General features: G+C 44.3%; 1 protein-coding gene across 2 annotated transcripts in view; it reads right to left on the reverse strand.

Moving 5' to 3' along the window:
- The window catches only part of HRAS (HRas proto-oncogene, GTPase), a 63,013-nt gene that overhangs the window by 10,021 nt on the left and 38,531 nt on the right, over nt 1-14,461 (reverse strand). For both annotated transcript variants that reach the window (XM_020784121.3, XM_072985602.2), the window contains exons 3-5: nt 11,189-11,367; nt 7,088-7,247; nt 1,069-1,193 (exon numbers count right to left, since the gene is read on the reverse strand). In XM_020784121.3, the coding sequence (XP_020639780.1) occupies nt 1,074-1,193; nt 7,088-7,247; nt 11,189-11,367 (459 nt within the window). In that variant the 3' untranslated portion in view covers nt 1,069-1,073. The remainder of the gene's footprint in view (nt 1-1,068; nt 1,194-7,087; nt 7,248-11,188; nt 11,368-14,461) is intronic.

Raw genomic sequence — 14,461 nt, forward strand, 5'->3', positions numbered from 1 at the left:
CATCACCTTGCCAACAAAGATCTGCATACTCAAAGCTATGGTTTTTCCAGTAGCGATGTATGGAAGCAAGAGCTGGACCATAAAGAAGGCTGACTGCCAAAGAATTGATGCTTTTGAATTTTGGTGCTGGAGGAGACTCTTGAGAGTCCCCTGGACTGCAAGGAGAACAAACCTATCCATTCTGAAGGAAATCAACCCTGAGTGCTCACTGGAAGGACAGATCCTGAAGTTGAGGCTCCAGTACTTTGGCCATCTCATGAGAAGAGAAGACTCCCTGGAAAAGACCCTGATGTTGGGAAAGTGTGAAGGCAAGAGAAGAAGGGGACAACAGAGGACGAGATGGTTGGACAGTGTCACCGAAGCTACCAACATGAATTTGACCCAACTCCGGGAGGCAGTGGAAGACAGAAGAGCCTGGCATGCTCTGGTCCATGGGGTCACGAAGAGTTGGACATGACTTAATGACTAAACAACAACAACCATTCATCTCCACTAGGAGAAATGTCTCCTGCAGCTCCCTAGGTGTGGAGTGTGCTGCAATAAATAGAAGGAAGAAAGGAAACACAGCAATGCAGACAACACGGGTCAGACTACAGGAAGTATCATTTAGTCTTTAGTGCAGTCGTGGGGTAAGGGTTGAAATCAAAGAGAAATCAGAGTATATGCAATAAGGAGCAGCACTTAACAAAGAATGAAATGAGACAGAAGCACTTTGGTTCTGCTAAACATGACCGATAAAGGTCACGTAGCCAACACATTCCAGTTCTTCACAGCAAGTCAGACTCGTTCAAAGCATCTTCCTATATACTTAACTGCTTTAAAATACTAACTGAGCAGTTTACAGCATTTTACAAGTGCCATCGCCCCTTCCAAAATACCCTGACAGACATCAAATTGATAATATGGAGGAGGCGAAGAGAAATCTGAACCTGTTCATCTTTAATTCTCACTGTCTCTGACTTAGTGCCATTCCTGAGATAAAACAAACTTTTCAACCTTTTAATTGCAGTTGGTAATTTTGGGATCATTTCCCCCTAGAAGCACTGTTCACCTTCCACAATTACTTACCTTGGTCATGATATTACACATTTACAATTCATGCAGCCTGGGCCACTTTCATCTGGAGGGTTCAATTTGCGTAGTTTGTGCTGCCGGATTTCCCGCACTAAAGTATAGAAGGCATCTTCAACTCCCTGCAAGATAAGAAGATGATTGAATCTAGAACACATATATAAAGAAAGTCCAGAGGGCAATTTGAAAGAGTTGTTAAGACTTTACTCTCAGTATGCAAATATAACTAAACATAAACCAGTCTCCTACTGGCTATTTACATGTGCATACATGAAGCTGCATTAAATCCTGGCAGCAAACTTGCAATAATTAAGAAGTTGGGGGGTGTGCATTCCTTGTTGTGAAATGGACTTAGATCCAGGAACGTGACTGATATTTCATTAATTCATTAATTGCCAACGGGATTTTAACCATACGATAGCAATAAGGAAATATTATTTTTCAGTGGGAATGATAAGCCCTCAGAAAAACAGGTATTTGATTCAAAAGATCTGCAAGACACACACAGACTACCTTCTCACTGGTATAGATATGAGCTCAGCCAAGACCTCGTCCAACAAGTGACTGTGGTTATGGCTGCCTGCCTGCCATGGCAATAATCGAGGACTGACCAAGCCATGGACGAACTGGCCATAGGTGCTGGCACGCCTGCAGACAAAGTGGCTCTTCAAACAGCACTGTAAGAGTTCCCAGAGCACTACCACTTGCATCACTTCCAGCTGAAATCTTCTTCTCCCTTCATATACCGCTCTAAGACTGGCGCCAGTTGTTCAGCCAGGCAACTTGCCACCTTTATCCACATTAACACTTTAAAAGATCCATTTCAACTCAAGCCTGTTGTAATCCACAGTGGTGTTTTCCAGTGCTTGGGAGCCATCAGCAGAAACTACACAATCTGCTGTGCAATTAGCAGCTAGAGAACTGGTAGCTTGACAATAAATGCCTGTGGTTTGCTCCAGTGGGAGCCATGGGCCAGCTTCACTGCAGTCAGTCAAGAAAGAGGGGTCACTTACCTGTAACCATGGTTCTTTGAGTGGTCCTCTATGAATCCACACAAATGGGTTATTCTGCGCTCGCACGGGACCTCTCAGAAGTTTCTAGAGCTTAAAGACATGTGATTAGTAGGACGTTCCCCTGTGGAGCGCATGCTCTGCCTGCCTGAAGTCCCCTCAGTTCCCAAAAATTCCACCGCTGTCAGGAGAATAGATAAGGATGACAATGTGACGGACAGAGGGAAGGATGGGTGAGATGTGCGGATTCACAGAGGACCACTAGAAGAACCATGGTTACAAGTAAGTAACCCCTCTTTCTTCTTCGTGGTCTCTGTGAATATACATGAATGGGTGACTAGCAAGCTCACTTACCGGTTGGTGGGATGTCATGTTAAAAAGGAGGTAAGAAGCTAGCTTCATTCTTCACTCTGACATCCAGCTGATAGTGAGTCACAAATGTCGAGGGAGTAGACCAGGTAGCTTCTCGACAGATGTTGGAGACATCTATACTGCGAAGAAAAGCGGTGGAGGTAGAGACAGCCCTGGTGGAGTGGAATTTTAACAGTTTCTGGTGGCAACTTTCCCAACAGTTCATAGGACAAGGTGATTGCCTGAACTATCCACCTTGATAACGTTTGTGAGGAAGCAGGAGAACCTTTGCAAGGACCATGATAACAGATGAACAGACAAGGAGATTTTCTAAAAGATTTAGTCCTATCAACATAAAAAGCGAGAGAGCGTCTGACATCTAGAGTGTGGAGCATGCAGTCTAGATCTGATGTTGGAGATGGAAAAAAGAGAAGGGAGAACCAAAGGTTGTTTGAGATGGAATTCCGACACGACTTCAGGAAGAAAAGAGACATCTGGATATATCTGGTAACCTTGTCCTGGTGAAACTGGAGATATGGTGCATCAGCTCTGGGAGCTGCTAACTCGCTAGCTCGCCTGGCCGATGTGATGGCAACGAGAAACAAAGTCTTGAGGGAAAGAAGTTTGAAATTGGAAGTGGCTAATGGTTTGAAAGGAAGACAAGTAAGAGCATTTCAGACCATCTGGAGAGACCATTACGGAAGTGGTGGTCGCTGACGAGGACGAATGTTTTGGAGGCCTTTAAGAAATTTCTTCAAAGTAGGGTGAGATAAAAGCTGAACAGCATCAGAATCCAATGGTTGATGTGCTACAATAGCCAAAACCAACCTTCCACCTTCAAGGTGGAATGTGATAGGCCAAAATGAAAAAGATGGAGAAGGAATGTAAGGAGAGTCTTGAGGGAGAAAGATGCTGTCAAGAGTCCCTTGGAAGCAGTGAAAGTGGACAACGTCCTCCATTTATAGTGGTAGAGAAGCTGACTAGAAGGCTTTCTAGCTTTGTCTAGAATAGCCGCCATGGACGGTAAATCCTCCATGCGGTAAGATTGAGGGACTCCAAGTCTGGGCGGTACATCCTGCGATTGTCCTGAGTTAGCAGGTGTGGGAGGCAAGGAAGGTGAAAGAGATCTGTCAACATCATTCACAGGTGGGTGAACCAGGGTTGGCGAGGCCACCAGGGGCCTATGGGAATGGTATTGGAGTGAAACTGATGGAGTCTGACCACTGTGTCCTTTGAATGAGAGGAATGGAATGAAAGAGGTATAGAAGACTGGTTCCCCAGTCAGCCATGAAGGTGTCTCCTAGGGAGTTCACAACCTTCCCTGCTCTGGAACAGTATTGGATGCATTTGGCATTTTCCTGCGTGGCAAAGACATCAAGAGTAGGAGCATCCCAGCGTTGGGAGATCCGGGCAAAAACAGTGTCGTCCAAGACCCATTTGTGAGTTTGAGTAGTGAGGCAACTGAGGTAGTCCACTATGAAGTTGTCGTGAGTGGCAACGTGGACCGCAACAGGAAAAACAAGGTAGGTGTAACACCACTCCTAGAGGTGGATCGTGAGGTACAGGAGAGAGAGGGAGTGCATGCCTCCCTGCCTGTTTACATTAGTATAGTGTGGTCATATTGCCCGTGGCCAACTGAATAGCCCGACCGACGATAAGAGGATGAAAGGCACGAAAGGCCTTGATCATGGCAAGCAGCTCGAGATGGCCGATACATAAGGTTTGTTCACTTTTTGTCCACAGGGCATGGATTCTGTGGCCTTCAGAATGAGCGACCCATCCCGAGGGGCTGGTGTCAGTGGTGACTTGAATTGTGAGCTGGAGAGGAGCGAATGGATGGCTGACTGTGAGATGTGGGAGGAAGGTCCACCAGGTAAGTTGGTGAGCTAATTCCTTGGAAACTGTCAACAGTTTGGAGGGGAGGTCGTTCATTGGGTCTAACAGGGAAAGGTGCCAGGCTTGAAGGGATCTCATTTTGAGCCTGACATGTTGGATAACTGATGGAGCTGAGGCCATGAGACCAAGACAATGCTGAGCTCAATGTGCTGAGACGGGCGATGTGCTGAGGAGACAAAAAGGCCTTATTGCAGATCTTAGTTTGGTTATTCGCTCCTGGGGCAGAAAGCCCCTGGCCCGAGATGAGTCAAGGCGGGCCCTGATAAAGTCCACAGTTTGAGAGAGCTGTAGTCGAGATTTGGTGATGTTGACCTTGAGCCTGAGGTCCGCTAGCATGGAGAGAGTGAAACGAGTGTCTCTTAAGGCACCTTGGTAAGAGTTCAATACAATTAGCCAATCGATATAGGGAAAAACAGTTATGCCGTGTAGGTGGAGATGTGCAGCAACTGGTGCAAGGTAGTTCATGAAGGTCTGTGGAGCTGTGGAAGGGCCGAACGGAAGAGAACAGAACTGGTAGGCGGTGTCTTCAAAGCAGAAGCGGAGGTATCTGTGGTGGTATGGATGGATGGAAATATGAAAATAAGTATTCTGGAGTCCTATCACAACAAACCTGAGAAAGGACAGGGATGATGATATTGAGTGTAACCATCCTGAAGTGTCTGGGCTGGATGTATCTGTTGACGTGTCTGATATTGAGGATGGGACGGAGACCTCTATCTCACTTTGAAATGTAAAATAACGGGAGTAGAAACCATTGTGAAGATTATGGTTCGGAACTCTGAGAATGGCTTGTTCCTGAATGAGGAGGAAGATTTCATCTTGAAGAGCCTGTGAGTTCTTTAAATTCAATAAGACAGTCGTGCTGAATGATAGACAGTACCAAATGGTCATTTGTGATGCGAGACCAAGATTGGAGGAAAGGGTGAAGATGGGTTTGGAAGGAAGGATGAAGGCTGACCTTGGGCTGAAGAGAGTCAAAGATATTGTTTGCCCTTTTTCTGAGGACGACGAAAGGGCTTATGATGCTGAGCCTGGAGCTGAGGTCGAAAGGTGGAGGTTGTGGAAGTGGAGGGTCCTGAAAAAGTTCTTTCTGGGAGTTGAGTTTTGCATGGACTGTACTGTTGTTGTTAATATGGCTGCTGGAAGGGGAAGGGTCGACACCATGGGGGGCGTTGATATCGATAGGGTTGCTGGGTAGAATAGGACCTGGCTGTCTTCCTGATTTTGTGTAGGTTGGCCATTACCTCATCAGTCTTTTCACTGAATAGACCGGCTCCATCAAAGCAGAGGTCTTCTATACGAGATGTGGTGTCGTCCGTGACAACCGCTGAATGAAGCCAGGCATGCTGTCTAAGCGTGACTGCAATAGCCACAGCCTTGGAGGCAGCATCTGCGGTGTGATGAGCAGCTATTCGTTGTTGTTTTGCCAGGGTAGATGCCTCTAGGTGGACATGAAGAGTTTCAGCCCTGGAGTCTTCTGGAGCGGCCTGTAATATTGGGAGGACCTTGTTCCAGAGCTGCATGTGGTAAGCACCCATAGCAGCCTGGCAGTTGGCGACTCTCATGATGAAATATGTTAATGACACTGACCCAGAACCTCTAACTTTCTACCTTCTCTATTTGTTGGAGCCACTGACAATTTATTGCAAGCCCGGGATTGATTTGATTCCACAACAACTGAATTGGATATCAGATGTTTTGCAAGAAAAGATGTATCTGAACCATGAATGTTATAATGGTTCTCCACTCCTCTCAATATTTGAAGGGAGGATGGTGGTTTATCCCAAGATTATTTTACCAAATCAAGCATAGCTGGTATGAAAGTCAAACTGACCAGTGGGTTTTTTTCCTGGTTGATGTCATCAAATACTAGGTCCTGTTTTGGAGGTAGAAGCGTTAACACGTACCACTTAAATGGGCCGGGGGGGGCATAAAAGCAGCAGGAAGAGAGGAAAAGGGGAGGAAATTGGGGGGAGGGAGAAAACAAAAGTAAAAAAGAAAGCAAAGAAAGCCACGGGGAGAAAATTTAGAACCGAAAAGAATTCACGGGGAAACATCAAACAAATGAGGTGAAGAAACCCGAGAAGGCACGAAGAAATCATAACAACTGTGATCAAAACTTGCTCTAGTCGTTGAGATAGGTCTGACCTAAGCGGCGGCTAAAAGGAACTGAGGGCATTTCAGGCGGGCAGAGCATGCGCTCCACGGGGGAATGTCCTACTAATCACGTCTTAAAGCTCTAAACTTCTGAGAGGTCCTGCACAGGCACAGAATAACCCATTCACGTGCATTCACAGAGATCATGAAGAAGAGCCATTCTGCACAATGAGAAACCTTCACAGCCATCCTTTTACACAAGGCAGGAAGGTCAGCAGACTGCTGGAGAAGTGGGGACACAGACAAACATCCTCCTCCACGAACAGTAGTACAATTTCTCTCAGCCTTGGCATAGACAGAAGCCAATGAAGCATCTACCCTTGAGGACTACATTTTTTAAAAACTGGGACACGAACTAGGCTCAGACCATCAGTATCAGATATAGGGAGGAAAGAATTCTCCTCTGATCAACCTGCACAAAGATTCAGAAACCTTTGACAGAAATAAACTCAATTTTCATACAAGACAACCTGGGGACAACACACGGTACCTGGATTTCTTTGGAATATGGACCAAACTTTTCCTCTCAGTTCTGAAACTGAGGTAGTACAATCGAGAAGAATCTTCTGTTCATGTTGGCCCTTGTAGCGAACAGCACATACCTGTCTAGTTTTGGCTGATGTTTCAATGTAAGGAATCCCATAGCTCCGTGCCAGCTCCTGGGCTTGCCGTGTTTCCACAGTCCGGGCCGGAAGGTCACATTTATTCCCCACCAACACCATGGGGACATCGTCAGAGTCCTTCACTCTCTTGATCTGCTCCCTGCAGAGGAGAAATCAGAAGTGGAGCAAATCAATGGAAATCAACATCTCCTGTTTAAATATCCTTATTTTTTTATCTTATTCTGACCAGAACGGAGCTTCAAAATAATGCAGGAAGAAAATTATGTTAATTCATTGTGGGGGCTTGGAAAGATCAAGGAAAATAATGTAGCAGCTTGATTTTAATTTAACAAATCTTAAATTATTCATCTTTTTGGCATAACAGCCAACAGGTTTTGACTATTTTGTTATTCTTCTACCCTTATTCCTAATCAGCGAGCAGAGAAAAAAAAACTGCTATTTAAAACCATGGAAGGTTTTGCAAAGAATAAAAGCTTTCATGTGCAGACTGACACAGCTCTGCATAGAACAAATATTCTGCTAACGCTACACATGTGGATCTAAGAGGATGAGAAGCAGAAGAATGTTCCTGAATCATTCTCTGTTTGACAGCGGTTGCCGCCTTCCTCAAACTGGTGTCCTCCAGTTGTTCCCTGCTTGTTGCTCATTCTAGATAAGACTGACAGGACCTGCACTCTAGTAAATCAGGTTGGGAATGATGATTTATTAGGTAAGCTCAGGAACAATCCATGCCACAGCCCTCCTGCCAAAGAAACCCAAACACTCTATTTCTAGTAAACAATGCAAGACATCACCAAGGCCACAGTAGCCCCAATAAACTCTTTCCTATAGTGTCTCCTTCATAGCAAGAATCGCATTCTACCAATATTTGCTCAGTGTTAAAAGCTGCTGCTGCAAAATAAGTCTTGCATGAATTAATCCAATATAGGTTTTTCTTTTTAAAGAACATGATGTTTGGACAAATAGTGGAGTGATCAAAGGGTTAGGACTCATGAAAAAAAAAAGCATTGTTGGAAAGAAAGGAACACTCGTGTATAATATACCCCACCCCTAAAGAGTGTGAGCATCATCCATCCATCCCTGCCAGCAGAACAAAACTAAAAAGACAGCACACAAAAAAGAAACAAGGTACCGCTTCAGAAGAAACCAAAAGTAAAGGAGCCAGGAAAAACTAGCCCAGGCATAAATTGAAAGGATTACAATATCCCATCCCAAGGTTTTGAGCGGAAGACACATTTTCACATTTTATTTTGCAAATCCAAGAAAAAGGACTTTTAGACTGGACTTGATTATCCGCAGGGTCCCTTCCAGCTCTGCAGTTCCAAAATGATGATTAGAGATGGCTTATCATGTTAGTCTGTCTACACTGGTTACAAAGGCAACCGACTGCATCTTAAAGGCAACCAACTGTACTACTGCCATGATCTCACAGACTAGAGTTCAATCATTAGATGAAAGTGAAGGAGGACTCGACCTGGAATCTCCACATCAGTTCCCAGAAACCCCAGCCAGTGTGGTGAACATGGATAGTGAAACTTGTAGTCCAGCAACATCTGGGAACCTGAAGATGAGAACCACTGAAGAAGACCAAAGGAAGGGAGCCTGTGGACCTCTATATTCTCAAAATACTAGTGTTGATCAATCCCAGCCAGCACAGTTATTGGTCATAGATAACTGGAACTGTAGTTCAATTTCCAAAGTAGAATCAATACTTTGAAAATCTACCCCTTTTGTTAGTTATTACAGATTCATTCATATTTAAAGGTCACAAGAATCCTTGTAGATTTTCAGAACTAGGAATTCTCAACTAAAATGTAACATCCACCTTCATTCCATACTTGCCCTCCACACTTGCCACCACAGAACATGCGCATGTATGTGTGAAGAACTGGGCAGGTACACCCTATGTAGTTTACTAGCAAAGCACATGATTCACATGCTTAAGATCCATGGCACAGTTCATGCCTCCTCCAGCTATAAATATCTCAGACCTGACAGCCAAATCCATACCTAAATCCTGGAGCGCAGCTGCCAATTGGAATAAACATTTTATGGAACCACAAGTATGGCAGCTCCTTCCACTGTTGTACACTATAGTACAAAGAATAGGTACCACCAAACCAATAAGAGTGTTGAAAAGTGATGATTTTACTCTGGGAAAATCTTTCCCTTTTAGTTTTGAATCCAAAGCTCCCAATCAAATCCAATTTGAGGCAGCTCACCAATTCATAAGAGGGAATCAGTAAAAATCCAATTCCTGCTGTATGCTGAGCAGTGTAACATGCATAAACTCTTTGACAGAGAGTGCTTGCATATCTTTTTTTATTTTCTTCAGAGCTTTCTTTGCTTCCCGAAAGGGTATTTACTAGACATAGATGTCCCTGCTTTTCAAGATTGTAATAGGCACCATCTACATCTTGTCACACTTGTCTTCACAACTATAAGGCCTAGGAACATCATACTTATTTCCAATAAGGAGACATCAAACCGAGATTCCAAAATTCTCTTAATCCCATATTCAGCATCACATTCTGTGTTGCTTTCTGTATTCCTACAGCATCCGGAGAGCCCTTTCCTGTGGGTAAGACATTTCTCTATTTGTGGATGCTGTGAAGGATTTCTCTTTTTCCTGGTCTGTGGACAGTCTGCTCTGACACAGTTTGACAATTCCTGCTGCAGTGAGACAAACAAGGCCTAGCTATGCTTAGCGAGAAGAGCTTGGCTCAGGGTATGAGAGCAAACCCTTTCTCAACCATCAACTACAGCCAGGCTCACTGCCATATCCCCCCAAGCCATTGGGCGGCTGCCCAGGCACAGGAGGTTTCCTTGCATCTCCCAGGGAAGAGCCAAGCCTCTGATATACAGACGACTGCTCAGCTCCCTGCTTCAAAAGAAGATGTAAACACTGAAGATACTGGCCCTAAAGATACTTGGTTGCCCTTCCAAGTCAGAAGCTCATGCCACTGGCACACAACAAAGAATACAAGTGGCAACATGTTAACTAGCAGCAATTTGGCATTTCAGTTTAGACCAACGTGTGTTATAAAGCTGGTTCTAAGTTTTCAGATGGCAGAACATCTCTCCACAGATGCATTATAAGAACTTTGCACATTACGACAGAAATCAACTTAAACCCAACTTTGCTAAGATTCGAACAGGTGTCTTTCATTCAAGAAATAAGCATGCATCTCAAAAAAAAACAAAACAAAAAAAACACCTCAGGTTACCTGGAAGGATACCCAAGTAGACCACTGCTTTGCTCCCAAATACCTAGGTGTTACTTTGCATCAGATACTTACCACAAAGCAAAAGGTCTTGACAAGGAAGAATATTCTATCTATGTTAAGCTCACAAGCAGGATGTTGGGGCAACCGAGCCTTTCTGCTTGTGCTCTACGATGGGCTCTACAGAGGTACTCTGCCTCCGATACTGGAGGTGCTACACACGCCTCCTGACTAACAGCCCCACCCTCCATCGACAACCCCATTCCTTTCCAAGCTGTCCAGACTGGCTGCCATCTCTGCAATGTGGCAGTGAATTCCATTCTAAATATGTGCAGTATGAAGAAAGCTTCCTTTTACCTGCCCGGCATTTGTCAGTGGTCTGTTTCAGTGGGTGACCCCAGGTCTGAGTATCACAAGCGAGAGGAAAATGTTGCTCATCCATTTTCTGCACCCCATGCACCACTGTATACACCTGTCATGTTTCCCCTTCTACCTTTTCCCCTAAGCTTAACAATCCGTCATGATTTCACTGTTCCATCACGGGTGAACTGTTACCTTCTTCTATTTTCACTATCCTTTTCTGCATTTTTCCAGGTCAAAGATCTCTTTCAGATTTCAGGTATCTGTTTAGTGGCGAGAACTGCACTCCGCATTCTGAATGAGGTCACACAACAAATTTTCATAAAGTCCAGACAGTGTTGGTCATTTTATTTTCCATTCTTTTCTAAATGGTCCCTTCTCATACCAGCTGCACACTTGGCAGCCATGACCCTTTCTTCCAGAATTTCCCTTTACAAAGGAAGGTGACATGCACGATCTCTTCCTTGGCCATTACTTCTGTGTTACTTTTACGAACCTATATTGATGGATGTCTTCAAAGGACTTCGTGTTGTTAATGGCGAACACACAAAGGAAGCCTTCTCCCGTCCGCATGTACTGGTCTCGCATGGCACTGTACTCCTCTTGGCCTGCCGTGTCTAGGATGTCTAACAAACATGTCTCTCCATCAATGACAACTTGCTTTCGGTAGGAATCCTGTGAAGTCAAAAGGAAAAGGTGGAATTAAGAGTCATTAGAAGGAAAGTAAACAAGCAGACAGGCGGTCATCTGGTCATGGCTAGTTTGGCTAGTTTGCCTCAGTGGCTGGACAACCGACCCTAACTCTTTGGCCCTCCCTTTTTTACTTCCCATTTCCACACATGCCAGGTCTCTGTCCCTTCTTGTAATTGCCTTCATCCCTTTCTTACAGGTTCACATGTCAGACTCTGCATCTGCAAACTACCAATCCATGCCTTCACCATTCATAGCCTGAAGTCCTCATCCATACCCCCCCTTCTTCTGTCTGATGCATAATTGTCCACCACCAACACTCCCCTTTCCACTTTTCCATTCTTGTGCTATGCTGCCCCTGGGACGTGAAACAGTCTCTTATTCTTTGTTAAGCTGCTCTCATTTCCTCCACCAGATCCCTCTCCAAGACTTTTTCCTTGATAAACTCTGAACGGCCATCTCTCCTTTCTTGCACTCCACATTCCTCTTTATGTTATCCAGTCAATTCATCCTCAAGCACGTGTATGCATGCCCTCTAACTACAGTAAGGCCCTCTGGATGCATCTGCACAATGTAGGATGGACGCCTAATGCAATTTGAGGGTCCTATATAAGTGTGAAGCCATCACAGCTCTGCTTTCTACATAACAACTGGAATTCTAAGGTGCTACAGAAGATGACACCTCCAGTCACCTAACATATTCCATTACCTGTCATAATCAGTAGGATCAGCTTTAAAGAGTATCACACAGTAAGTGGTTCTTCCTAACGTTTCGCCAGTCTCTGTGGCCGGCATCTTCACTTTTCAATGTATATGTCAGTGGACCATTGCATTCAGCAATATATCTGTGGCCAGAGGACTGTCTACGTGTGCTTTCTATCGAAGCAGACCACAATGTCCCCCACCAGCAGGTGTTGCCAACTTAGGAAACATTTCAGACTGAGTAGATTCTGAAGTAGGGACACTGCCTGACCCAAACTGGTCTCTGAAAACTATTAGCGGAGGTTACACTTCTGGTGCCAGGTGAGTAATGAAAACAGCCTAGGCCCTGTTCTTGGAACTGACTGTGTTGTCTCCTGCAGACAAGGTATGTCTTTGATACAAGAGCCACCCACCCTTGACACACCTATTTTCTTAACTTTATTTAGGGTATAGCAATCCTTTTAAAAGCAGCTTTGCTCACAGGGCCACAGTCATCTTCTGTGGACATGCTGCATACAGCCAGTAAGTAAACAGAACACAGGCAAGCACCGGGTGGAGTCAGTGTCTAGCATAAGTGCCTCCTGTATGTCTGTCCATAATACTCATCATCAAGTCCAAATTATATCCACAAACACCCAGCAGGTCTATTTTCCTAGTGTCAGCACTGCTGGGCTATACAGTCTAACTCCAAGGCCTTCCTTCAATTCCCAAAGGCAAAAAGATCTGTTTCATCTTCAGTGCTGGGATACCCCTAAAACCCCTACAATCTCTTTCATCAAAATCATTTCTGAGCTAAGCTGTTTCAAGATAATTTTAAAATGTAAAATGACAGTGTAAGGCTTTCAGATGCTTTCACACAAAGACAAGCATGGGATTTATACTTTGTCACCTTCAGAAACTGAGGAGACCTAGCCAGTTTGCTGCTCCAAATATATCTGAAGTATTTAATTACTATTGGTTTAAATGCTTTTAGCAACATGACTTCCACGTTCTTTTGAAGCTCTTACTGTCTGTTTAGATTCAATCTATATACGAGTGTTTGTTCATGTCTGTTCTCTTCATTTGAACAAGGTGTGAATTTTTGAATAAAAACAGTTACCTATGGTAACATTCTTGACTCCATGAACCATGTTGGTAATTTTTCCATTGGCAGTACCTTTTCTAATCTGAAGAATATATATGTAGCTCAAGTTTAGTGGGTTTTTGTTTGTTTGTTTGTTTCAGCTTGTACCCAATTTATTTTTCAGAGAACGATCGTCCTGCTTTTCTTCCCTTTTCACCAGTCCCCCTCACTGTTGAGAAATTTCCTCTTCAGAAGTACACTTTAACGGACTTCTCTACAATGGTCCACTGACATATACATTGAAAAGCATGATTCTCTTAGAGAGCCACATGTCCACCAGTGGGAGCTGCATGATTCTTTCTCTCTCTTTCTCTCTCTGCTAACTGGAAGGAAGGCAAACATTACACTGAGGGATTTATAAAGCATCTGGAAAAGCTAGCTGCTCATTCAAGTGCTAGCATAGTCCTTTCCCTTGTGCAGAAGGAGAATCTCACAGAATCTCTTGCATGCCAGAAGAATCCTATTATCATTTTTGCCCTGGCAGGCACAACCAAATCTCCCCCCCACCCCCGTGCGCTGGGAAGCAGGAAAAGGCGGAAAGGGTTGTCAGGGTGGTACGTCTGAGGACATAATGAGGGAGGAGCTTAGGGCAGCTTCTGTCTTCTGTCAGCCCACTAGACCAAATAAATTCTCCACCCTTGATCTGAATAGTGAAACAGCTAGGTCTAAAAACAGCCGGGTCCAGATACGCCTCACTGTAAAGCTCTTAGCAACTAATTCCCAAAGGGTAGGAGACCGAACAAAAACTGAACAGCCCCAGAACGCTGAACGATTGCTTGGCTAGGTGCCAGCCACTTTGACAATAACTGTCATCTTACTCTTCCATGAGAGAAAGGCACTTACATACTCCCATCAATAATGTAGCACCAGCACCAGCCACTGCCGCCACCAACTCTCCAATGGCTGACAAACCGTCTCTTCGGATGCTCAAGCACTACATCCGGTCTTCGTGTACAGATGAAACTTGCTTCTTCTCTGTGGCTCACTGGAGCAGAAAAGCCCAGCAAGGTCAGTTTCATTTTACTCAAAAAACAGGGAGAAAAATTCTTAGAAAGATGCACTTCTCTGACCTGATGCCAAGGTCAAAAAAAAAAAAAAAGCGCCAAGATTCAAAAAAGTAGTCTGGCCAGCACAGATTGGAAGGCCAAAGGTAAATCCACATTTAGGAACAAACATTTGATAGTTATTCTGTGACTGGAAAAAAGAAATGGTAAACACTCTCTAATTTGTTTTAAACTTTACTGTTTAAAACAA

The sequence above is a fragment of the Pogona vitticeps genome, chromosome 1 (genome assembly GCF_051106095.1).
Source record: "Pogona vitticeps strain Pit_001003342236 chromosome 1, PviZW2.1, whole genome shotgun sequence".
NCBI lineage: Eukaryota > Metazoa > Chordata > Lepidosauria > Squamata > Agamidae > Pogona > Pogona vitticeps.